The following is a 24,874-nucleotide window of genomic DNA, read 5'->3' on the forward strand; positions in this document are numbered from 1 at the left end:
ATTAGCAAAGAAAAAAAATCCATCATAGAAGACCTTGATGGTCCAGGAGCACACCGTGTTTATGTGTCAAATTTCAAGTCAGTCAGACTTAAGGTGTGAGTGGCCATTCCAAAATTACTTTTTTTTTTTTGGCTTTAACTATGGGTTTTGGCTCATGTTTCTTGGGAAGCACTTGCACATCATTTCCAGCTTTTGGGCCAAGTTTCATGTTTCTTGCTCATTCCAGCTCACGGCAATTTGAACAGCCGCTTAAGACGACAAATTATAATGAGCTGGCACAAAGTCAATAGGGTTCTACCCCTTTAGGGTTAGAACCATAATTAAAACGTTTTTAGGCTGGTCAGGTTGTGATGCATGTACTCTATTCATTTGTCAAATAAGAATCGTTTCAAAATATAAACAAGCATGTAGTCTGAATGATTTATGATGAATTGCTCATTGATACAGTTAAACCTCTGGTCTTCAAACATTGTTCCCATAGTGTGTAATTTTTACAGACGAGCTAGAGAATTGTCTGTCTTATGGAAAATTGTGCAGCCTACCTTAATGTGCAGCCTCGAAAGCTAGATAAATAAATAAATATAAAAATACAGACCTAAATCTCTCTGCTGAGTTATAATCCCTGTGCACATTGTAATAGCCTGCCTTACCCTGTGCCCTCGTCTCTCAGGCGTGTTTCAGCTACTCACCAGTAACTGATGAAAGAAGCAGAAGTGTGGACTGGGCTGTCTTGAGAAACAAAATGCCATTTGTAGTATTCAGACTAATTCATGAATGAGCAAAAGCGTTTTTTTAAAATTTATTATTATGTCTAACCTCTGTTTTAGTTAATTAAAAATGTTCCTCGCTTTATACCACGGAAAAGGAGCATTTATGTTATTTACTTTTCCTAATAGTAAGATGAAAGAGTCACTCATGAATTACAGATGACTTTTAATAATTAAATGATGCATTGGGTGTCCTCTTGAGGCCCTAGGGGACAGTATAATAAGTAAAGTAAGAAATTGAAGTGCTTCCATCCAAAATAAGCCACCTTTATTAATTTAAAGGCTAATTTTACAGTAATGACGTGTTATGATAGGATACCCAGCAGTACATTATGACCTCATTATTTTAGCTTCGGGCTGTTTCTTTGCTATTTTTTTACAAGTCGAATTAAAATCCTCTCTCAGTTCTACTGCCCAGCCCACAGATCATCGTCACTGGATTATAGATGACAGCACTGTCCATTCATAATTTCTCTCACTATCCTCAGAAGTCTCTGTCTGTCTGTCTGTCTGTCTGTCTGTCTGTCTGTCTGTCTGTCTGTCTGTCTGTGAAATGCCCCATTAACAGCTGCAAGACAGAGTAGCCGCCTTGCGGGACAGCTGCATGAACAATCATGTAAGAAGAGGTAAATGCTGACGTTTTGATGAGCAACATTTGTCCACTGCTGATGCACACTTTGCCCGAATTGCCCTTGCACTTCATACTTTGCTCTTATGTCCTGAGCGAAGATTGCATTATTACATTGCACTGAAATTAAAGGTTGCCAAAGAAAAATGTTGATATGTATCGCACTTACATGCGGATACGTAGTCGGTCGATAAACATTTTTTTTATTTTAAATCCCCAAACTTGGATGAGTTTGCGCTTGAACGCCAGCACATAACCAGTTGCAGTTACCGCACACGGCCGGCAGGCAGCGCTGTATGTTGTAAACAGGTCAGCCATGGGGCTGGCTTGCTCTGTTCTCCATTTTGTATGTTTTTCCTGGAGGTTAGCGCCTACTTTCCTAATGGCTAGCTGCGAAACACCATAGCTCAACCAGTTTAACGCAGTTTGCGTGACAATTTACTGCTGGATCCGACTGGAAGACTGAAAATTCATAAACACACTGAACTTGGCGTGTTTTTATCGCCTTACCAAGCCATGTAGGTAGGACACGACGCGTTGAGGAGACACGTTAATAAACATTGGGTCAGTGTTGCGTGCTGGGGACTGCCACTTTCAACCAAAACAATGTTGACAAACGACCTGTGGACACATATCAACAACCAGTCATTTCAAGGGTAAATATGAGCTTTTGTTCATGTTTCAGCTAATGTATATGCTTGCTAAATATGGCTACAGTACCGTAGCACAGTTGACGCTAAATGTGCATTTATAAGGGCTGTTAGCTCGCAGGCTAGCATTACTGTCAACGACATCCGAGTGAAATGTAGGCACATAGCCACTTTAACATTTAGCCACATTGCTAACTAGCATACCAGCGGTTAGCGACAGGCAACGTTAGCGTTAGCATATCTTAGACTCGTATAAACTTTTCGACCCTCTGTGTGTGATTTGTGGCCGAACCCGCGTTGTGTGTGTTTGTTTGTTTGTAGAACGTTGTATATGATGTGAACAAGGCTATCCATCCGCTCATGTGAACATTTCACTAATAGGAATAGCTAACGCAGTTAGCTACGCGTTAGCTGCGTTAGCTTTATCATGGGCGCGCAGGTGGGCATGCTTGGCAACTTTCCTCAGACCTCTGCATGTGCACATCCCGAAACCATTTTTAAATTACATGACACTGTATAAGCGTTAGCTTTTCAGCACGTTTGTTTTAATGCGTATGCTACGTACTCTATCAAACCTTGCATGTTAATACTTTGTCTGTCTTCTCTCCCCAATAAAAAGATGGATGAAGGTGGAGTGAAGAAGAAAACATATAGAAGAGATGACCATTTAAGCAAATTGGTCTACACTGAAAGTCCAGAGGAGGGAGGTCTGTTGAAAGTGGCTCCTCACAGTGCCATGTCCATCACCTCTGCCACCTCTGTTTTTCCATCCAGTCCGTTGATGCAGCCAGGACAGGTACCTAACGGTGTCAGCAACAGTCCCCTTCCAGAGGACGTCACCTCTGCCTCTGTCACTGCCACGGTAGGCCCCTTGTTGGAAGACTCGGAGCCCAGGGGCCTGACCAAAGATCAGAGGCCTCAACAGCAGCCGCAGCATCAGTTGCTTCAAACACAGACATCCTCTTCATTTGTGCGTCAAACCTTAGGGGACAGTTTGCCCCAGTTGGAGGCCAGTATAGCAGACATTACCCAGTCCTCTATGGATTCACTTATTGGGGGGTCAGATCCCAACTTCTTCCCCATGAAAACAGAGGATTTCTCCATGGATAAAGGAGACCAGGACCCCATTGACCTCGACAATGCCTTTGATCACATTGGGAAAGATGTGGACATGAACCAGAAGTTGTTCAGTGACAACACTCTGGACCTGCTCCAAGACTTCGGGCTCGCCGGGTCCCCCTCAGAGTTTTACGTAGGGGATGATGCCTTCCTGTCCACTCTGGCAGATGATTCTCTGCTTGGGGATGTTGGCTCTGAGAGGGACTTAAAGCCAGCCGTTCTTGAGAGCACTAATGGTAGTGGAGCAGTCTCTGTTGCTCTCAACGGCAGCATTATGACAAGTCCAGATCAGTCCAGCTTGAGCATATCCACAGCTTCCCCCCAAACCTCTACAACCACTTTGTCTGCTTTGGTGAAGAAAGAAAAAGATGCTGGCTTCATTCAGCTCTGCACCCCAGGTGTGATCAAGCAGGAGAAGACGTCTGCAGGCCAGAGTTACTGCCAAATGAGTGGCACGTCCTCCACAGGCATGCCTAACTCTAACCCCATTTCCATCTGTGGGGTCAGCACTTCAGGGGGACAGAGCTTCCACTTTGGAGTCAACCCCAGTAGCAGCGAAGCTCAGCAGCATAAGGATCAGAAGCCAGTGTCCAACCTGTACCTCCCAGTGTCACCCATTGGTGGGTCCTGGAACAGAGGCCAAGCTATTGGGGACAACGTGGCAGGGCAGAGGGCTGGTGAGGTTTTCTCAAGCTCTCCCTCCTTCCCCACCACCCTTGCCAGGTAAGAAATAAAGCTGCGCTTAGCTGTGTGGTCTAACCTGACTTCTCATTTTAATCTCACTTACTTGACCTTTTATATTTCTCTCGATGCCAGTTGTGTTTTATTTAGTCCTCCATTGCACCACCGGACATCTAATGCTCAAAGACCGGAAGTGATAGTCCTCATCTGTGCAACAGAGCTGTAACCTACAGATTATTAGACAAAAACATATTATGAACTTCCTGCGCACAAATTCTCAACTCTTTGTGCTGAAATAATCGGTCATTTTATCAAATAGTCGATCAGCAGAATATTAATATTAATAATTAATTAATAACATTTGTGGGCATTTTGACTGTTGGTCACACAAAGAAAGCAGTTACAGTTGGAAAGTCATAATAAAGTTTGTTGTGAGGTTTTTGTCTCAGTCAGATTCTTTTAATATTGAATATCAACCTATATTGAGCCTGATATTTATATTTTCAGCTGTAAAACAGCTGGACATTGTATATTTAGCTTATATTATAATTGGTAAAGCCAGTCCAAATATTTATGGTACTAATGGACAGATAAGCACCACTATATTAAGAATATACATCCTGCATCACAGCTTCTTTTTTTTTCAGTAATTTCTTGATATATTTTGTACCATGTGTTCCTGATGTTTTGCAAAGTATCCATGGGGAGAGGAGTGTCAGCTCCTGGCAGTATTGCCATGATTTTGACAGCCTCTCTTAATTCTCAGCATGAGCACAATGCTGACGTTTAAATGCTGTTTTTAGCTACTTACCTTTAGAGGTGTAGCTCACCTGAGAAATGTCACTGTGAAATGTCAACCTGAAGAGGATTTTTTTTTTGGCTCACTGATACTTACTGACAGGGTGGGTGTTATTAATTAAACCTGCTGGCTGCTGGTTGTTTGTTTACCCAACTTCATGGTTCACCTGCTCATAACCTTGTGTGTTTGGAAAGGGTTTCAGTGTTATAATTGAGATGTCTTGACAGGTTGTGTAACATGAGTGCAGTCAACAAAGTGGCAGAAAGAGACACAGCTTCATATACACAACAAGCCCTATTTTAGACCCTGAAAAAATGTCATGGCCTAAAATAATTCTTAGTTAAACACCCATGGTCAGGTCCATAAGTATTTAGACATTGACACCATTTTTGTAATTTTGTCTCTCTACACCACCACAATTGATTTGAAACAAAGCCATTCAAGATGTGATTGAAGTGTAGACTTTTAGCTGTAATTCAGTGTCATCAAAAATATTGTGTAGGAATTACAAACATTTTTGTACATAGTCCAGCCATTTTCATCAGCTCAAAAGAAATTGGACAAACTAAAATAATTATAAATATTATTGTGATATTAAGAAACATCCTGAAATCCTGAAAATCCTTTAGGGTCAACAACTGCCTAATGTTTGTGGGTCTTTTTGCGTTCAGCTTTGTCTTCACTGAGCAAAAAGCTGCTAATTTGGTGGAGTGCAGGTGAATAGCTTGGCCATTGAAGAATATGCCATTAATTTGCCTTGAGAAGCTCTTAGGCTGCTTCCGCAGTGTGTTTTGGGACATTATGCATCTGTACTATGAAGCACCGTCCTATCATTTTCGCAGCATTAGACTGAATCTGAGCAGATGGTATATCTCTGTATACCTCAGAATTCATCCTGCTGCTTCTGTCAGCAATCACATAATCAATAAGACCCAGTTCCACCCGCAGCCAAACATTGCCATGCCATAATACTGCCTCCACCATGATAGACAATGCAGTACTTTGGATCAGGAGCTGTACATTCATATAGACTTAGACCAGAGGTGTCCAAACTGTTCCACAATGGGCCATGTGGCTGCAGGTTTTTGTTCCAACCAAGCAGCAGCACACCAGACTTGAGTCATTTAATCAACTGATCTCAGTCTTCAGACAGTTGATTGGTCAAACTGTGTGCTCTTGATTGGTTGGAACAAAAACCTGCAGCCACACGGCCCTTTGTGGAACAGTTTGGACACCTCTGACTTAGACAGTGATCTTGAGAGTGTTATTGACCTGGCTGAATGTTGTGAAGGAGTTTTTCTTCACCAAAGAAAGAATTCTGAGATCATCCTCTTTAGTTGTCTTCCGTGGTCCTCCAGGGCTTTTGGTGTTGCTGAGCTCACCAGTGCATTCCTTCTTTTTAATAATGTACCACGCTGTTGATTTGGCCGCTCCTAAAGTTTATTCTGTCTGTCTGAAAGGTTTGTTTTGTTTTTCTAGCCTAATGATGGCCTCCCTCTCGTGGATCAACACCTGTGGTGTTAATGTATGCATATTAAGAGTTCCCATGAACAGTTACCAACGGTTGGAATCAGTTCCACACCTTTTGTCAGATTAACGTGTCACGAAATTATGGGGAAACAGGCCACACCTGCTCATGAAACTGAAACTGTCAGTTGTCCAATTACTTTTCAGCCTATGACAATGGAGGCATCTTGCATAGAAAATGGCTGTAATGTAATGATGGTTAATCCGATATTTTTGATGAACACCTTGAATTAAATCTGAAAGTCATTTGTTTCAAATCCATTGTGGCGGTTTACAGAGGCAACATTTAAATTGTCCATATACTTACAGACCTGACTGCACTTCTGTTGTTTATAGTTTTAACTTGGGCAGGTTCTGTTATCTGGTTTCACAGATCAAGCACGAGCGATTCTGGATAACAGCTCTCGCAAAGTTGTTGGCATTAGTGGCGTTGCATTCTCATGAAGGAGCTGGAGTTTATACCAGACAGCCAGTCACATGCAGCATCATCTGATAAAGCGCAGAATATAATTTAATCCATGTTGAGAGTAAAAGACAGATATAATAATCACCAGAATAGAGCTAAAAGAGATAGAATAAGAAGAAAATGATAAAATCACTAAATGCAGAAAGCAGTAAACTTCACATTTGTGTTAAATTTTTGCTTTCATCAAGTGGCCTTATTTTCCCTTGAGCTACATTGTCAGTTATATTATGCAGTAATTTCACTTAAAGTAATGTAAAGCAACATGCTGCATATTCCATTTATTGTAGATACAAGTGTCTACAGACATCTGGAAATTTTTGAATGAAACACTTGGTGGACTTGCACAGTATCTCAGATACAGTGGAAAGGAATGGTTTGTAAATATACACTGTGTTCTTCAGTACGGGTCACTTTAAAGCAAGCCCGGTGATTTTGACCATTTCTGTGATTCTGTTGGTATGGTGATTTCAGTTTTCCTCCCCCAGTTGATGGATGAGTAGTTGGACATTTTCTATGCTTTTATAAGTGTGAACAAAAACTGCTCTTCTCAGGTTTGGTTTGCGGTGCTGGTTACCAGGTAATGGAGCTAGGTTTAAAATCAGGCCATCATCCTGAGACAAAAAGGCCTCAGTTAACTCCTATGTTGTCATGTTACCCCAGTAATCCTGCTTTGTGAGACAGGCTCATGGCCTGCACAGAATGTGGCGGCAGCACCACGATCTGGAGAAATGATATGCTGTTAAAAAAAAAAAAGAAAAGAAAAACAAACAAAAAAAACAGGGGAATTCCACTTTTATCCATGTCAGACATTGATTTTTTTTTTGTCCCAGACTGGACAAGCCTGAGCACCAATGTGTGTGTTTATGACATGTTCCAATTCCAGTGTATCACCAAGAGTTTTCCTTGTAACCCAGATCGTGTATTATTATTATTATCTCTTCTAATGTTAAGTTCCATTGCTCAGTCTCTCATGGAAGTGTCCACTCAGTGGGGGTTGATGAGGTCGTTTTTGGGCAGGTCTCTTCAAACTTCCAGCTGCATTATGCCAAAAATAAACCTGAGATGTGCGCCATCTTCACTTGAAGCAGATCTGTCCTCAAGGAGTAGTGGAGACAGTTCATTCAACAATAAGGATGAATGAATTGTGGCCTTTTCAGAATGGTCAGCCCTGTGCCGTGAAAAGGAAATTCTTCCTGTGTAGGGAAGGGAGTTAAAAAGGCTACTTGTTCCACCGACTTGCTCGCGTGATTTTTCTGAATCTTAATTTCTGCCGTGATTTCTTTCCAGTGAGCTCCCAATCACATGAATGTAGAGTCCAGTCACAGTGTTTGGATTCCACCCGGCCCCACAAAGTGTCTTTTGTGCAGTTATGAGTGTGCTGCCCTGTAGAGTTTATGGGTTCAGCTGTGAATGTGGCTTTGGGGCCCAGTCGTCAAGCAGCTCAGTAAAAAGTCCTCACCAACAGTGGTGTGACAGATTCACATCTTTGAGTTGTTGTTTTTTTTTGTCTGGGTCTCTCTTACATTCACTCCTATCTAATTCACAGTATCTGACAGAGTAATCAGCTCAAAGATTCACACGCAGAAGTGCGTCATGACAACGGGGGCACAGATGAAGTTGTGTTTTTATTCTTTGTGCAAATGATGCTTGGTACTATCTTCACGACAGTCGTCGTCGCCAAGCCTGGTGACCAGGAACAGATGGGGAGAGACACGAGATACACCTTATTTTCATATCCACATGTGGCTTTAATCACCCTGTCTTTGTGTTATTTAGAACTGTGCGTGTCTGTGTGTGTGTGTGTTTAAGCATAGGATTATGCATTTGGTGTGAGCTCAGATAATTTGTGTGGGTGTGTGGCTGTTTGGGTATTGGCTTATCAATGTGTAAACTTTGCATTCTGTGCGTGTGTCTCCAGTGAGTGGGAGTTTGTTTCTTTGCAGTGGCTGTTCGCCTCAACCTGTGTGATATTTAGTGAAATCAGCTGAACGCTGGGTTGCGGTCGCTGAGGGTGTTGGCATCAGGTCACCATATACCCCAGCTTGTCACGCAATGGTGCTGCTTCTGCTTCCTGCAGATGCTCGGTGCCGACAACCTCGCATGGCAGAGTACCTGTCCCGCCTTAGCCTCGGAGTTTGCTGCTTTGCACGTTAAAGGTCTTCTAACATAACCAGTTGTATCCCACTTCACCAGTGTTTAAATTTTCCGTTCACTGGCCATTCATTTATTGCTACACAGATTTACGATCTGACTCAGCTTCACTGTCTGACTCACAAACAACCGGTTCTCACACTATGAAGAATGCTTCACCTTGAGAAATGCCCTGCTTTGTTCCTATTTTGGGAAATACACACCCTCATTGTATAACTGGTTTTGATGTGGCATGACCCTATTAACACTAAGTTGCGCTGAATGGAGGAAAAATACAGAGAGATAATTTCTCTGGTAGATAATCTCACAGCTCATTCTGTAGGCCTGCATTATGTAACCTTTGTTTTTAGCGTGGCATTTCCTCCTCCGCCTATGATTGGCCCGGCCCATAGTGTGGAGTTCAGTCTGTGAGTCAGATGTAATGACTTAGCCATATATCCTGAAGCTGACTTCAGCCTGTGCCCCATTTTCTTTCTCAGGGCTCTTTGATAAAATAAGAAATGTTGTGGACTGTATGATCCATAAAACTGATATTTGCAATGCAGACTGTAGGTTACTGGAATTTCTTGGAGTCTTTTGACTTGACTGTAATGGAGGAAAAGTGTTTGCAGAAGTAATAAAACTGGTGCAGTGAATAGAGCTGTTCTCACATCTCTCACGCAGACAAAGCAGTGTTGTGTGGCTTCAGCATCGAGTTTTCTCTTTATGTGCTTGTTTGTGAGTAACATATGGCTCAGGTTTTTCACACAAATGAATGGTTTTCCATTCAGGATTTCACTGATTTCCTTTCAGTGGACATGAATTCATGACTTCAGCTCAGTTTCTCTGTTTATTAATCAGATTTTTATACTTTTATAATCCGCTCCGTCAGAAGTGAGGCTGAATGAAGCACCGCCTGAGCTGAGTTGAAAACCACATCCAACGGTGTCTTCACTGAGGTGGTGAAACTCCAGAGAATTTCACATGTGAGAATATTGAATCCACTTTGGGAGCTGGCTATGACTCACTGCTGAATAAAGCTTAGGAGAGAAACAGCTTGAAAATAAGCTCCCAACCAACCCTGTGCTATGCTAAAGCAGTTTTCTGACTTCAGCAAACGTTTTTTACGATCGCCCCATTTTAGTTTACTCAAATCCTGCGTTAGATAAACAACTAACATACTTTAAAACTACATGACTGTGTATGTAAACAGCATGGGCAGTACTCTTTTTAATGCATCTTGTTGATGAAACGTAGGAATGATTCCTGCCATCGGGGCTGTGTTTGACAGCTGCGATGCCTGCAGGACTTTGTAGCAACCTGTTGAAGCAACCAGGTAATTATTCTGTCTCAGCTTAGAATGTACAGCCTTATAAAATCATTGCAGTTTGGAAGGACAAGTCAAACCAGACGGTAGATTCAGCTGGTGCTGGTGAAGTAAAAACGGTGTCTGTCACAGCTGTCACATGTATCAGCTGTGGTTTCGTGCCTGATTTGATACATGAGTAGTTTATGCTCTTTAGTCCATTTATATATAGCTACATATATATTTTTATATAAAGCTTAGATTTAGTGTATGAATATTCTCAGCTCTCAGTCTTGGCTCTGTGCTTTGAGAGTAATCTTTTGGTCAAAGTTGCTATTCAGTGAACAGTCTTTCTCTGGCACACCCCTCACCTCTCTCTCTCGCTCTCTCTCTCGCTCTCTCTCTCGCCTGTTCGCTCACTCTCTTGTCCCCTGCCTTTGCTTCCTGCAACCAAGGGCAAAGACCTTGACTGTCAGCAGAAGCTTTCAGCAGCTGTAAATCACCTTTTATGATTGTGCTTGTGTGTGTCTGTGTGTGTGTATGTGTGTCTGTGTGTGTCTGTGTGTGTATGTGACATGCGGGTCTTTTGGTCTTGTGTATTATGCATGAGTGTGTAGGTGTGCACATGTGTGTGCATGTGCTTGTGTCAAGAGCACTATGGCGGGCAGGCAGGCAGGCAGGCAGGCAGGCGGACCACAGAGCGCTGCCATGAAGCTCTCACTCTCCTGACCTACTTTCCCTCCCGCCTCCCCACAGCTGGCGCCGAGTGAACGCACCAGATCAAATGCCAGCCATTCCAGTCGCTTTCGCGTTATTACCGCATTCCCCTGTAACCGCAGTTTTGCTTTTTCTGTATTTAGTTTTTATTGTGTTTTGACACTGAATAGGCTTATAGAAATTCCCCATATTGAGGTTAAGCGGATATAGCTAAGTTGCCGTGTTGTTTGTGCTGTTCTTCTTACTTCTGCGTACAGTTGTCGAGTCAGCAAAGTCAAACTTTGGGAGTGGGTTCCTCCCACATCCAGCAGTATCCAGCCAAAGGTATTACAGTTATGCACACAGTAGCAGCAGCAGGACTCCAATTCATTTTACAGGCCAAGAAGCCACCTCCTACCTACACACAGTCACTAATGGCTCCTATTATGGAAACTAATATGGAAACTCAAATCCTTTGGGGTTATTTTTCTTGTGCTGAGCCATGGGTTAGGTTTGGTTTCCTCCTCTGCTGTTGAAAGCCAAGCAGTGGTTGCTGCTTGGGGCTACAAAATCTAGCTGTTATTGAAATGGGTTTCACAATACACTCTGAAGGAGGAGACAATGGCTCCTTGAAGCCAGTGATGTAAAAGTACCTTGCTGATGAACCAGAACAATGGGCCCGAAACCATCACGAATGTCTCCGAAGGGAACTACAGACACCGACTGACTGACACTGACAAATTAAAGGAAGAGCCTGAATAAATGTGTCAAGAATCATTACAGATGTTATGTAAGATGCTCCCACACAGGGCACGAGGGATTGCTGAATGGCTTCATTAGTACGTAAATAATATGAATTATATGGCTTTAACAGTTATCAGATCTCCACCTAACTGAGCTCCCGTGGGAGATTTTGAACCAACATGTTAGACCAGCTCAGTATCCTGTTGAATTGCATCCACATATGACAATTCTGCAAACTCACAGTTTATGTCCAGAGCCAGTTCAGAGAGCAGTGTGCCTTTTAGGTTTTGTGGCAGAAAGTAAGGACATGGAAGTCAGAGTGGTGAAGGGACACAGGGATGCTGGAGTTCATGTCCCACCACAGACCTGGAACCTAATGTTCAACCTTGGCATTGCATTGTATTATCAATGAACATATAATCCAGTAATCCATGTTTGAGGTTGGTTAGACAGTGCTCTCCATCTCCATCATCCAAACACATAATGTGGGAATATCTTTGAGGAATGTTGTACATGCATTGAGTTCCTGAGACTTGAAAAATAAATGGCAAGGATGACTGAAATGGTTCTGGAGGCCTGTGTGGCTAAAAACCTAAGACATTTTATGTTGTTTCTTTTTTTCCCTTTAGTTTGTCTCCCATCTGTATATCTGTGTTGCATTAATTTGCTGTGGCAGCAGGGCTTACGTTTAGTGAAGATGTCGCTCTAGCATCAGTGTACTTATAAATACATCCTGTCGGTTTTTATTGGAGGGCACAGGAGGCAGATATTTTAGAAAAGTCCAGGCCAAACAAACCCAGTCTCTCTTGTTGTTCTGCGTGCAAGCACGATTCAGAGCGTGCAGACCGGTTCCCCTTTCTATTTTGGTGGCTGTTACCTCAGGGAAGGAGCACTTCCTTCTGCTTCTCCTCTGCTCTCGTCTTCAGTCTCGCAGAGTTGTGACGAAGATGAGGAGATGTTTGTGTAATGCTGATCCACATCAGTAGCAGTGATAATTATTACAGTGCCACAGAAATCGGGTTTTAAGCATGCGGCCACCCAGCTAGATTTTTTTGCGGCGATCCTTACTCTATCATTTTCAGTTTTATTTCGGGGCTTGACCTCAACACATGTGAGCCAGAAACTTTCAGTTGAGCAAAAATGATTGTTCATAATCTTTCTCAGGGATGACTCATTTGCAGGGGCTGGAGGGTCTGAAGCGGGCCAACTCTGTAGGCTGATGTAGATTAATATGTTGAATAAATATGCAGAGAAGAAAATAATCTATCGCACCTAGAAATTGAATATCTGGGTGTTGCAGTGATATTGCTCTAACAGCTGTTGGTCTGAAGTGACAAAGAGGCTTGGGTATAAAGAGCGTACGCCTGCCAAGCTACTCGTGACACTCACGGCTAAAAAGGGGATTATGAATTGTTAAGCAGGGCACTGGGCCACCAGCATTATCGTAAGTGAAGTGAAGTGGCTCAATTCATTCTAACCCAGGCTGATTGATCACTCTCCCGCAGACACAAGCAGTTAACTTTCTCAGCACTGCTCTTGTTGTCAAAGTCGAGGCCCATCTTGGGGTGTCTCTGCCTTTGTGCTGCGGCTGAGCTCTGACCGATAGTAAACTCTGAGGGAATGCGAGAACTTCCTGTCGATGGCGAGCGCCGTTCAACAGATGGTTTCAAAAAGGGGAAGTTCAGTCTGCCCACATCTCTCTGCTGTTTTGATTGGCTTGTGTCTGACAGTCCCCATAAACAGATTTGTATTATGGCTTAGTTGAACGTCAACAGCTGATTTCAAATTTTAGTATTGAGAAAATACTGGAAAGCAGTGATGTCACTTCAGGCTTACTTTGTTGTTGAGAACGTATGGCAGCTGCAGTAATTGGATTTGAACCAGTAGTCTAAAGCCGTCTAGTAAAGCTGTCCTGCTGACACCATCCCAGTGAGCCAGTAAAGGACAAACTGGTTACCCATCCACACCCTCTGACTTCATCATCACTCTGGACTCATTAGCCTCCTCCGCCCACCCGGCTGGTCACCACACCCTCCTTTTGGGGTTTGAAGAGCTTTTGTTTGTGTGTGCGTATATGTATTTATGTGTATGTGTGTGTTTGCACTCTTATTGGCATGTGTAAAGGTAACTCCACATAAATCTGCGTGTGACAGATGGCACACTGGTTTCGTCATCGCATCAGGAACAGCTTTTACGTGAATCGTGTGCACCGTATGACCGTTCACTCAGGCTGCTGCTGTTGTGTTTACTAGAGATTGGCTGTGATCCAAACTGCAGGTATTCACACAATGAGGGAAGGAAGATGATTCAAATGACGATAATATGTTACTGATAATAAATACTGATTTGTACAAAATAAATGCAGACTGTCAGCCATGATGCTGACAGTCCGATGGTCACAACACAATTATAGGCCAAAACAATGTGTAGAGAACACATTATTTTAATTATTTTAATCATAATTATTCCCAATCCTAAACTGATAGATATACTTTATTGATCCCCTAAGGGAACTTGCCTATAGTGAAATGTTCTTTTAGTAGTTTACAACCTGTGTTCCTATAACTGATCTGTGTTCCTAAAACTTTGAGGCAGTGAAAGAAGCTGTAAACACAATGCTGGCTTATTATCACCATAATCGGTTGTTATGGCTAACGTGTTGGCAAACAACAGCTCCTCTACATATTCAGCAGACAAGGAGGAAAAACATTGCATTTATTAGGAGCCATTTTTCTGACCACTTCACGAATGTCTGTCCAGTCTTTTTAATCTTTAACTACTAAACGCTTCACTGTGTTCCCCAGTTAGTCGCTGCCTTTGTTTGTTTGCCGTTTGGTTTGGACAGGCGGTGTACAGTTGGTTTATCAGAGTGCTGTGTCTTGGAAGGATGCCAGTAACGGTGGTGACACTAAACCTAAACAGCGGAGTTGCAGGGCTGTGTCACCAAAACAGTGAGCAGAAAGATGCTACAGTGATCTGCAGAGCTGAGAGGAACTACAGAGTCAGGGTGATAAATCTCTGGTTTCGTCACTACAAATAGCAACTTTCACATTACACACAGTCATTTGATCCATTGCTGGTTTGAAAATAGTGCAACTTCAGGTTCAGTAAGCTGGTGGCTGTTACCTTGCAACACAAAGTAGAAATCCCTGATGATTTAACCCTTTATTTAAAGGCTTTATTGTGTGCAAGAAATAAACATGCAGTCTAAATATGGGAAGGCATTCGATTTTCATTATTTATGATTCTTTGGTGGTTTAACAAAAGCGTTGCAGGACCTAAGAAGACACCACACTGGGAAACACTGTGCTAACAAGGTAACAAAAAAAACGGATGATCATAGGTTCGCCTCTAGTGTATCGAATTTGTTGGAACTGGATATGTGATGGTGCATTTTATGTTTCCACTTTTACGAGTGAATGATTAATGCAGTTTCTAAAGTAAATGCACGTGCGTAGGTTGGGCATTTTTCCGAGTGAGAGTGATGAAACCAATTTCCATTTCTAAAAAAGGTTTATTTCATTTTCACAGCAGCTATAAATATTTATTTTAATGTTCCTTCCTCTCAGGTTGTCCACTTTGGACAGTGATAAGCTGTGCACACAATATAGTGTGATTTGTTTAGTGCTTCTTTGTGAAACACCTCGGTTGTATCTACCAAACTGAAATTAAAACCTTTTTCTCGACCAAACATTTGTCTCAGCTGATTGTGATTGATTAATCAATTAGTTGATTGATTGATTGATTTAGAGCAGTCAGATTTACTTCACAGCTGGATCAGGAGGGAGGTGTTTAGTGACTGCCCCTCCGTCCTTTGTGGTGTCCACTCCTCCCAAAACCAATCAAACTACTGTGGAGGATTCACTCCCAAGGTTTGAATTTCAGCTGTGTTACGAAACAATGCAGTGTGCATTCAGAGACACTCAGGAGAAGAAAGTTCACAAACTGTCAGCACACACTTTTATTTAATACAAGTCATAAGAGATAAATGGACAGACTTATTGAGCACAGTGTGTTGTCAGTGGTGCTCAGAAAGCTCTCAGCCCTGTCATGGCTAGACATCCTCCTCTGAGGTCTCTGCCTGATGGTTTTCTTTTTTTTTTTTTTTTCCCCCCGGAGCTGAATGCTTCTGGACTTGACGCTTTGATGCTTCACTCAGGTTTTCCCAGCGTGCTACGCCCACTGACTACAGGGGCCTGGCCTGTTTTCATGCTAATACCCTCATGTTGTATAACTATGAGTGAACTTGGCTCCCTGGCTCAAATCCGCATAAGTGTGTTAGTGTGCAGTCACAGTTCAGAGCAGCTCTTATCAAATTAAACTGTTTGTTTTCGTTGCGGTGCCAGACGTGTGGACACATGGACAGACAGACACAGTAGTTGCACGTCTCGGGCTTAATATCCTCTCGGTGTGGCCACTGGCTTAGAAAAGGGGGGTGTGGACCTCTGGTGCATGGATGCAGCAAAGCCTGACGTCCTCTAGTGGTAGATTTGGAAAAGTGCATTTCTAACCACCGATGACTGGTTCTGGAAATGTTTGTGGTTGAATCAAAGGAAGAAGGGCAGTTTAATGACAACCGCTGGATTTAGGATGCGACCACAGATCTTCAGATATTTTAAGCTTTAAAGGCCCAAACGGGCATAATGGGAGTTACTTTCCTTCACTCATGATGTTGGGACTGAAGGCAAAGTTAAGGAAAAACAAGCACAAGGAACACATTGACTCTGATGGGGAGATATGTATGTGTAGGTTATTTGCTTATTTATTTATTTAGAGTTTTAGAGCAGACTTGTAAATATAAACTACAACTGAACTCTCAAAACTGAGAGGATGCTTTCAGGAGTAGGGCTAGGCAGTATAAATGGCTTACTGTCGACACACGGTATGTGGCATGATATGGATTTGATTAAAATGTCTAAGCAGCTGTATGAGATTATACTTAGAAGTCAAGATCCAATGCTACATTTTCGTTTTGTGAAATGAGTATCCCTGACATTTCTGTTCTGTCTCCTCTCCCTCCAGTGCTACCTCCAGACAGGAAGGGGGCACCGCTACATCCTCAGCACAGGGAAAGAGCGGGACACACAAAATCTGCCTGGTGTGCTCTGACGAGGCCTCGGGATGCCACTACGGCGTTCTCACCTGTGGCAGCTGCAAGGTCTTCTTTAAGAGAGCAGTGGAAGGTACAAAGCCACATGACGTTATTATTTCCACCCTGATTGATTCATCGTGTCACACAAGTTTACTCAAGTGCTGGAGTCGTTATGATTTTAGGTTGGAGGCATCGTTACAATGTGAAGGAGTGTAATACAGCTAATTAGCTTTTTTTCCCCCTGGAGTTTTTGTGCCACAGAAATGAAGGTAAATAACAGATTAATCTTCCTGTTCTGTGTTCCTCAGGGCAGCATAATTACCTGTGTGCTGGGAGGAACGACTGCATAATAGACAAGATCAGGAGGAAGAACTGCCCAGCATGCCGCTTCCGCAAGTGTCTGATGGCAGGCATGAACTTGGAAGGTACGTATTAACGGCGCGGATAACACCAAATTGTTCTTGTCTCCTCTTCACCTTTTCGCTCTTTGTTTCATGTGATCCCACTCTGAGTGTGCATCCCTGTTTTCTCCGTTTTCTCCAGCACGCAAGACCAAGAAGTTGAACCGCTCATTAAAGGGCACCCATCTGAACAACCCGCCCGAGGTGACGACCCCCCCACCAGTCGAGCCTCGCTCCCTGGTACCGAAGTGCATGCCTCAGCTCGTCCCCACGATGCTGTCCCTGCTGAAGGCCATTGAGCCGGACACCATCTACGCCGGCTACGACAGCACCCTGTCCGACACCTCCACTCGCCTCATGACTTCCCTGAACAGGCTGGGCGGCCGACAGGTCATCTCCGCCGTCAAGTGGGCCAAGGCTCTGCCAGGTTAGTAGACAGTGAGCGCAGACTATATGCAGTTATTTTAACAGTGCACAGCACACTGGACACATGAATATGGAAGTGCAAACAAACACTGACACTAAAGTCTGACCTGCTCCATCTGGGGCCAAGTTGACACATAACAGTGAAAGTAACAGTGAAATCAGATGAAGATTCTCATTGGATGAATACAGCGGGAAAACACAGTCCATGTCCTTCCCCTCAGGTTTCAGGAACCTGCACCTGGACGACCAGATGACCCTGCTGCAGTACTCCTGGCTCTTCCTCATGTCTTTCAGTCTGGGCTGGAGGTCTTACCAACAGTGCAACGGCAACATGCTCTGCTTCGCACCCGACCTCGTCATCAACGAGTATGTATCCTTAGCTTCCAGTCTATAAGTCTGACCCTTGTTGTTTGACTTGATACTAAAAGCTGGACTAGATTAATGTATTTAAAATGAAAGTCTACAGCACGTTCAGCATGGCTTGCACCTCACTTAAATCGAGCACTCGTGACATATCCCAGTCTGCGACTTCTTTTTTTTCTTTTCAGTCTACCAATGCAAACATCTGTTTGTTTATCTCTATCAGTGCAGCTCTGTGCTCTGTGGAGCTGACAGAATCAACGTGTCTGTCAGCTGTCATCAGTAATCAGGGTCTCATCCTCATAGGCTTGATGACTCCATTTGCAAACAGCGCTCTGAGTGCAGTGAGCAGTCGGCACATCTAGCATGCTTTGGGCTGTAACAGGCCTTTTGCTTTTTTCCTTTTTTTTTTCATAATCACAAGCTGAAAGTTAATATCTGATGAGGTCATGTTCTCTCTTTCTTTGATTTTTTTTTTTTTTTTTGTCAGATTGCTATGTTTGCATTTGATTATGACAGCTATAATCAAACAGCCAAGAAATTATCACTGGTGTTCTTTTCACTTTTACTCAGTGTAAGAAATTAAAAAAAAACAACCCCTAAAAATAAACTCAGTTTTTGCTGTTTTTACATGAGGTTGTTGCTCTCCTTTTCACACATCATGTTTCCTCATCACTGAGATGGAACTCACTCATGTGAAATCTGCTTTTTCAACCTTCTGCATCAACAAACTAATAGACTCAATCTCATTTCTGGAACAATGATTTAAAATGGGATCCACCAATTTTTAGAAGCAACACCTTGAACATTTCATCTGCAGAGATATCACAGGAAGATGCTTCGTCTCGTTTATTGAGATGACACAAGCAGCTTTATGAATCAGCTGTGACTTAAAGCAGAGACAGTAACGTGCTGTTTAACCATTCCTGTCTGAATCCACCAGGGAGCGGATGAAGCTGCCCTACATGGCCGACCAGTGTGAGCAGATGCTGAAGATTTCCAGCGAGTTCGTCCGGCTGCAGGTTTCCCACGACGAGTATTTGTGCATGAAAGTCCTGCTGCTGCTCAGCACAGGTCAGACTTTTCACCTCATACACCTGCACCCACCATCACACGTGGAAGGTGGTGCTGTGACCGTGCAGTCATTACAAAACCTATTACTCCAATCCAATACTGTCCACAGATGCTGGAAGATAATGTCAATGTACTGTCACAGCTCTTCACAGTTCTTTATCTGACATGTATTTATCGTAAATAAGAATGAAATTTTCACAAAATATAACACTATATATAACACTTGTGTTTTAAGGCTTAATTGCTGGTAGTTAAACACACACCACAGTCTACACTGCCCTCTTCAGGGTGTGTTTTTCTTTTTTTGTTGTTGTCCTGGTAGATGTGTGAGTGCTTTGTGATGCTAAATATTATTGGAGTCCACCCTGTAATGGTGTGATGTATATTCATTAGTTGCTGTCTTTGTCCTTCACAGCCTGGACATTTAATGTAATTTAAAATGTAAAATATGACCCGTCCTCCTTTGCAATTTAAAACTGGAAGTCTTACGTGCGTACTGGCACTAACAGCTCCTCACTGGCACAGTACAAAATATCCTTATCTCTGTCCCAGATGTTGACCTTGAGTTTCCCCCTCCCCTCCTGTCCCCTTCCACAGTGCCAAAGGACGGCCTGAAGAGCCAGGCGGTGTTCGATGAGATACGGATGTCGTACATCAAGGAGCTGGGGAAAGCCATCGTGAAGCGCGAGGAGAACTCCAGCCAGAACTGGCAGCGTTTCTATCAGCTCACCAAGCTGCTCGACTCCATGCATGAGGTACAGAGACCCAGCACGCGGTGACCGAACGCTTTGTGTGGCATCAGCGTCACGTGTCATCAGCAAATTTGAAACCAATGGGATCGTAATCATTCTGCCTCCTGCGTGCTTTATGAAACCGGGCGGTCGTTAACCCAAATATAAGTGTAGCATGATACCGAGCATGTTTGATTCATAAATGTAAAAATAGTTGCAGCTTAAACACTATACCTATACTACAACACTATACACCAGAGGTCTTCAACAGGGGGTCCGTGACACCTTGGGGGTCCGCAGAGGTAAAATGGCAGAGTCAGAAAGGAGGGATGTTATCAGACGAACAGAACTCACCATAAGCTCTGTGGCTCAGTGTTAGTTTCGTTAATAAAAACTGACGAAAAATATTGTAAAAATATATTATTGTGTGTGTGTGTGTGTGTGTTCATTTCATCGTCCTCTTCATTTCGTTGTCGTTCTGTGTGTCCTCAGATGGTCGGTGGACTGCTCAGCTTCTGCTTCTACACCTTTGTGAATAAATCCCTGAGTGTTGAGTTCCCGGAGATGCTGGTGGAGATCATCAGCAACCAGTTACCAAAATTCAAGGCCGGGAGCGTCAAACCTCTCCTCTTCCACCAGAGATGACTGTGACCCGTAACAGACACAATGCCTTAAAAATCCCACCACATCACCTCACCAGCCCACCCCCCCCCCGCTCTACGCCCTACCCACCCACCACCTGACCCTGGAGAGCGACGATGAAAGGACTGAGGATCTGAGGCGAGGAGTGAAGGATGTTTCTGGGAGCGAGTATGCAACTTTGTGCAGTGGCTTGCAGGTCTGGAGCGAGAGAGTGGAAAGAGAGAAAGAGACTGGAGATGTTTGTGTAGAAAACCAGACAGCGAGCACAGAGGTTTGGTTTTGTTGAGCAGTGTAAGATGTAGAGTATAACAACAAGTAGGAAATATTTGTAAGATAAAAGATAATCACAAAGAGAAATAGGCTAACATCAATGTCGTCTCAGGTTTCTTACCTTCAAATACAGAACGATATCTAAAATAGATAAAACAAATATCTATGTACAGGTTCTGATAGTATTTTCTACATTTTCAAATTGTAACAGTTTATACAGTTTTCCAGGTCCTTGTTACCTTGGAAGGTAACAAAGCTTAATTAATAACATGCTCTTGAATAGGCTTTTAGACTGTATGTTCCTCTTTTAGTTTTTATAGCAGGTTGTAACAAAATGTTTATCAGTCATATGGGAAAAAAAAACAAGAAATCTCCGATCATTTAAAAAGCATATTTCTGCTTTGCTTTGATAGATACTTTGGACATACAAACCAATTCTCTTGGCTTGTTAACCGACCATTCAAAGGATGATTTCTCCCACAAGCTGACCTCTTCCAGGTTTACACACGTCTGTTATAAAAAGGGAAAAAAAAGGTGCCTTTTTTGCTTCAAGTATCATCTTAGCCATTTTCTTCCTACTTGTCCAAGGCGTGCTTCTCTTTAACCCACCATGGTCTTCCTTCATCGTAGATTGTACTTTTTATATTACATGCAGTTTTCCTGTTTTGTTTTTTGGGGTTTTTCTTTTCTTCCAGTGACTGTGTTCATCTTTAGAAGTGGCAGCTCGGTCCATCCTCCGTGTGTAGAAATGATCCTTATCGCTGAGAAAGAACATTCAAAGCCTGCTTCCTTTTGACGCGATCTCCACACATTTAAACTCCACACTTAAGTGCGATTCGAGCACTTTGAACCCTGTTAAAAAGGCTGACTGAAGAAAGACTGTTATCCTGTACCAGTCTTTACCATATGCCTAGATGGAATTTACAACTTTTTCTATTAGGAAATAGCTTTGATGTTTTACCCCCACTCCCACTCCTGCCCTAATAATGTAATAATGGAATGTGATAGATTCATGCGTCTACCAATCAGAAATGAGAGGGCATATTTTATTGTGTTTGCAAGATCATGTCATTTTTAATTCATCAGGAAAACGCCATTTTTCTGTGGATCTGCCACGGCTCAGACTGGTCGGAAAATACCCGTCCTTCATCTTCCTAAGTTCGTTTAACAGTCTGTTTTGGAAAACTGACAAAGATGCAGTCATGATTCTGCCACGGATGATCCTTCTCGGACAGTGTACCCACGCTCTCGATGAAAACGTGTTATTGAAAGCTTATGCATTGCTTTCGTTGCGTTGCTGTTATGTGTTAAAGGAATAGTTTAAACATTTTGGGAAATATGCTTACCTGCTTTCATGCCAAGAGTTGAGAAGATCAGTACCGGTGTCAGATCTGTACAGGAAATGTGACGCTGGAGTCAGCCGTCGGTTAGCTTAGCTTAGCTTAGCATAAAGACTGGAAACAGAGACACAGCTAGTCTGACTCTGTCCACTCTCTACCAGCAGCTCTAAACCTCAAAAATTATCACATGAAAAACATATTTTTAAAAAAACGACACCGTCTTCTGGATGTAGCTTCATATTCATTGTACAGACATGAGCGTGGTGTGTGAGGAAGCCTGTTTCCCAACATGTTGCACTGTTCCTTCAAAATGAAGAGTTTGTGTGATGGACAGCTTGTTTAAACTGCACTTTGGATCAGATGTCGGCAGATTCATTTCCCTCTGAACCCCCCCACAGCTGCTGATAACCTCGGACACCTCCGGTTTAACCCTCCTGCTCCATTAATGCCCCGTAGGCACCTTGTCTCAATGTCTGTGTGTCCTTTAGTACTTTTTGCACCTTTGTCTTTGTTTGTTCGTCTGCTAGTTAGTTAAACCCCAAATGTCTGAAAGCACTTAGCATCAGTCACCTCATAGAGTCACGCCACAGTGAAAGTGTAGTGTCACTGAGTGGGGAGACAGGCAAAATGGATCCTTTATTCTCTGGGAACTATTTCAGTGCCAAACTCCTGTTTTGTCTGTTTTCAGTGATGCTGAAAGTTGGTCAGTGTTCGTATCAGAAGAGGAAACTAATCCCAGCATTGAAGCTCATTCATTTGATGAACAGAGAATCGATTGAGGTTGTTATTAATGAGTGACAACTGAGCTTTATTTGTAACACAAGGCGCTCACACATGTGTTGTGTAATCACGCAGAGTAACGTAGGTCTGGCAGTGCAACCCCATCTTTGTGTGCAGTGTAAGTAAGTGGGAATTTGTGTTGTAACATTGTTCATCGGTGGAAAGCTGTCTGCTCGGTTTTGTCATCAGCGCATTTCATAACACCGACATGATGCTTGTGTTTGAAAGCACAAAATAATCCAGGTTTTGACATGAATGTGAACCTTTAAGAGGAATTCCTTTAGTTTAAAACAAATGTTACTGCTCTGTGAGTTAGAAATGATTGGATAAATATGTAAAAGCAAGCGACTACAGAACGCTCGCTGGTGCATTTCAAGTTGGAAAAAAATGTTCTCTCTCGCTGAACTGTCCCAACAACAGATGTAAAAGCACTCATAAATTTTAAGCCACTCCCACGCTCAGGTCGTTAAAACTATGTCTGATCCACACAGTACGTCCTGACATCAAGAACCAAAAAAAGAAAAAAGAAAAACATTCACCCAAACATTTTGGATTCTCAAAATGTGTCTACTTCTGTGATCCACGGTGTATTTTTGTCAGAGGAAAAAAATAGGAAAAAAAAATGTACTTGACAGATTAGGAAAGTTTCACGAATGTTCTGCCACCGTTGACATTCATACCCAGGCTCAGAAAAAGGACACTTGTTATTTTTCTTTCTAAGGTTTATTCACAAACAAACAAACAAAAAAACTAACTTCATTAACAGCATAGGGGTCACTCATGGGTTACTTTCACATTCAGTGTATCCAAATCTCTGCTGCTGCTGTTGCTGCTGCTGCTGGCCATTTAAACAGGTATATATACGTATATTAAATCACACACTTGCCTCTTCTTGCTCAAAAATGTATCCTTGCTTACTGTCTTGTACATTTTTGAGGAGGACAACTGAATATGCAATAGAAATAACAGATAATCTATCACCATCACATAACAAGATGTGGTTGCTTACATTTTTTCTTTTATTTCCTGACCTTTTTTTTATTTTATTTTTTCCTCCAATATAAGCTATTTGCATACAGGAGATTCATATTGAACTTCAGGAAAAGATACACTTAGTCAGTAAACAGTCCACCCAGACTGCACAAAAAAAGCCTATTTGATGTTTGACTACAAGGTGACCAAAGCAAGTCAACATAATGTCAGTGTAAACTAAGTAGCTCATAGAAGACAAATGTACAGTTCTTTTTTTTTTCCTAAAAAAAAAAAAAACAAGACTTTTTTTTTTACTCTAACATGATGGCTTTGGTCAAATTGTGTAATACTGTGAATAGGATAGGAGTCAGTCTTTTTCACACACAAACTGTTTGTGAAAGTAATCAACCAGCTTGAATCTAAAAAGATTTGCACTACCCAAATATTGTTTGAAAATCTATTTTGTATAAAATATATGCAGACATTAACTTTTGAACTATCAAGGGCAGATCATGTTTCACTGGTGTATGCTTTCTCTAAGGAAAAAAAAAGCTTTGTTTTGCTTAAAAAAATCAAATATGTACATATAATCCATTGTAAAGAAAATGTGGTGTGTTTGTCTCCAAATAATAGTTTTTCTATACCTCTCCTCTGTATTATTTCTCCTCTGTAGTGTGAGTCCTGTTGATCTTTTTCCTCCATTGATTAAAGGTCGAACTGTATGTCTTTGTGTGGTACTTCTCAAAACAAGGAACTGTAAGCTGATGTTTTGCCATGATATTAACTCGATGATTATGAACAATGGAAACGGTAAGCTCGATGTAAGCCACTTTTCATGATCACAGCAAGGCACTTGTTCATCAAATAAATGCGCTTTTCCATTCTGGCATCTTGGTTTATTGACTCTTGACGAAAGTCTCGCCTCAAGTGTCTCAAAGGTATTTGGAGGATCGTGTTCAGTGTTATATAATCATTTCTGATTAAAAACCGCTGCAGCTGGTCATGTCAACATCTGGCCTCAACACCTTTATCCAGGTTTTGCGTCCAACCTCCAGTCCCACCACTACCTGTCTTTAATCTTTCTTTTTTTTTTTACCAATGCATCGAATGACAACGTGAAAACAAGGTTTGTTAAGTTTTTGCAAGTTTAATAAAGATCATGAACTTTCTCTTATCTTAACCTAAAAGGAAATTAGGAATGAACTACTAAAACTGTAAGTATATTTAAAATAATAATAATGATAATAATAAATTTGGGGTAATCATGCTCCAC

At 42.2% G+C, this 24,874-nt stretch overlaps 1 protein-coding gene across 1 annotated transcript; it reads left to right on the forward strand.

The window, feature by feature from the left end:
* Positions 1-1,760: 1,760 nt before the first annotated feature.
* Positions 1,761-24,484, forward strand: nr3c1 (nuclear receptor subfamily 3, group C, member 1 (glucocorticoid receptor)). The gene is made up of 9 exons (XM_041047461.1): positions 1,761-2,051; positions 2,665-3,887; positions 16,536-16,696; positions 16,914-17,030; positions 17,149-17,433; positions 17,654-17,798; positions 18,736-18,866; positions 19,464-19,621; positions 20,090-24,484. Exons 2-9 carry the CDS (start codon positions 2,665-2,667, stop codon positions 20,240-20,242), a joined length of 2,373 nt encoding a protein of 790 aa, XP_040903395.1. The 5' UTR covers positions 1,761-2,051; the 3' UTR covers positions 20,243-24,484.
* Positions 24,485-24,874: the final 390 nt, after the last annotated feature.

The sequence above is a fragment of the Toxotes jaculatrix genome, chromosome 10, assembly GCF_017976425.1.
Source record: "Toxotes jaculatrix isolate fToxJac2 chromosome 10, fToxJac2.pri, whole genome shotgun sequence".
In the NCBI taxonomy this organism is placed as follows: domain Eukaryota; kingdom Metazoa; phylum Chordata; class Actinopteri; family Toxotidae; genus Toxotes; species Toxotes jaculatrix.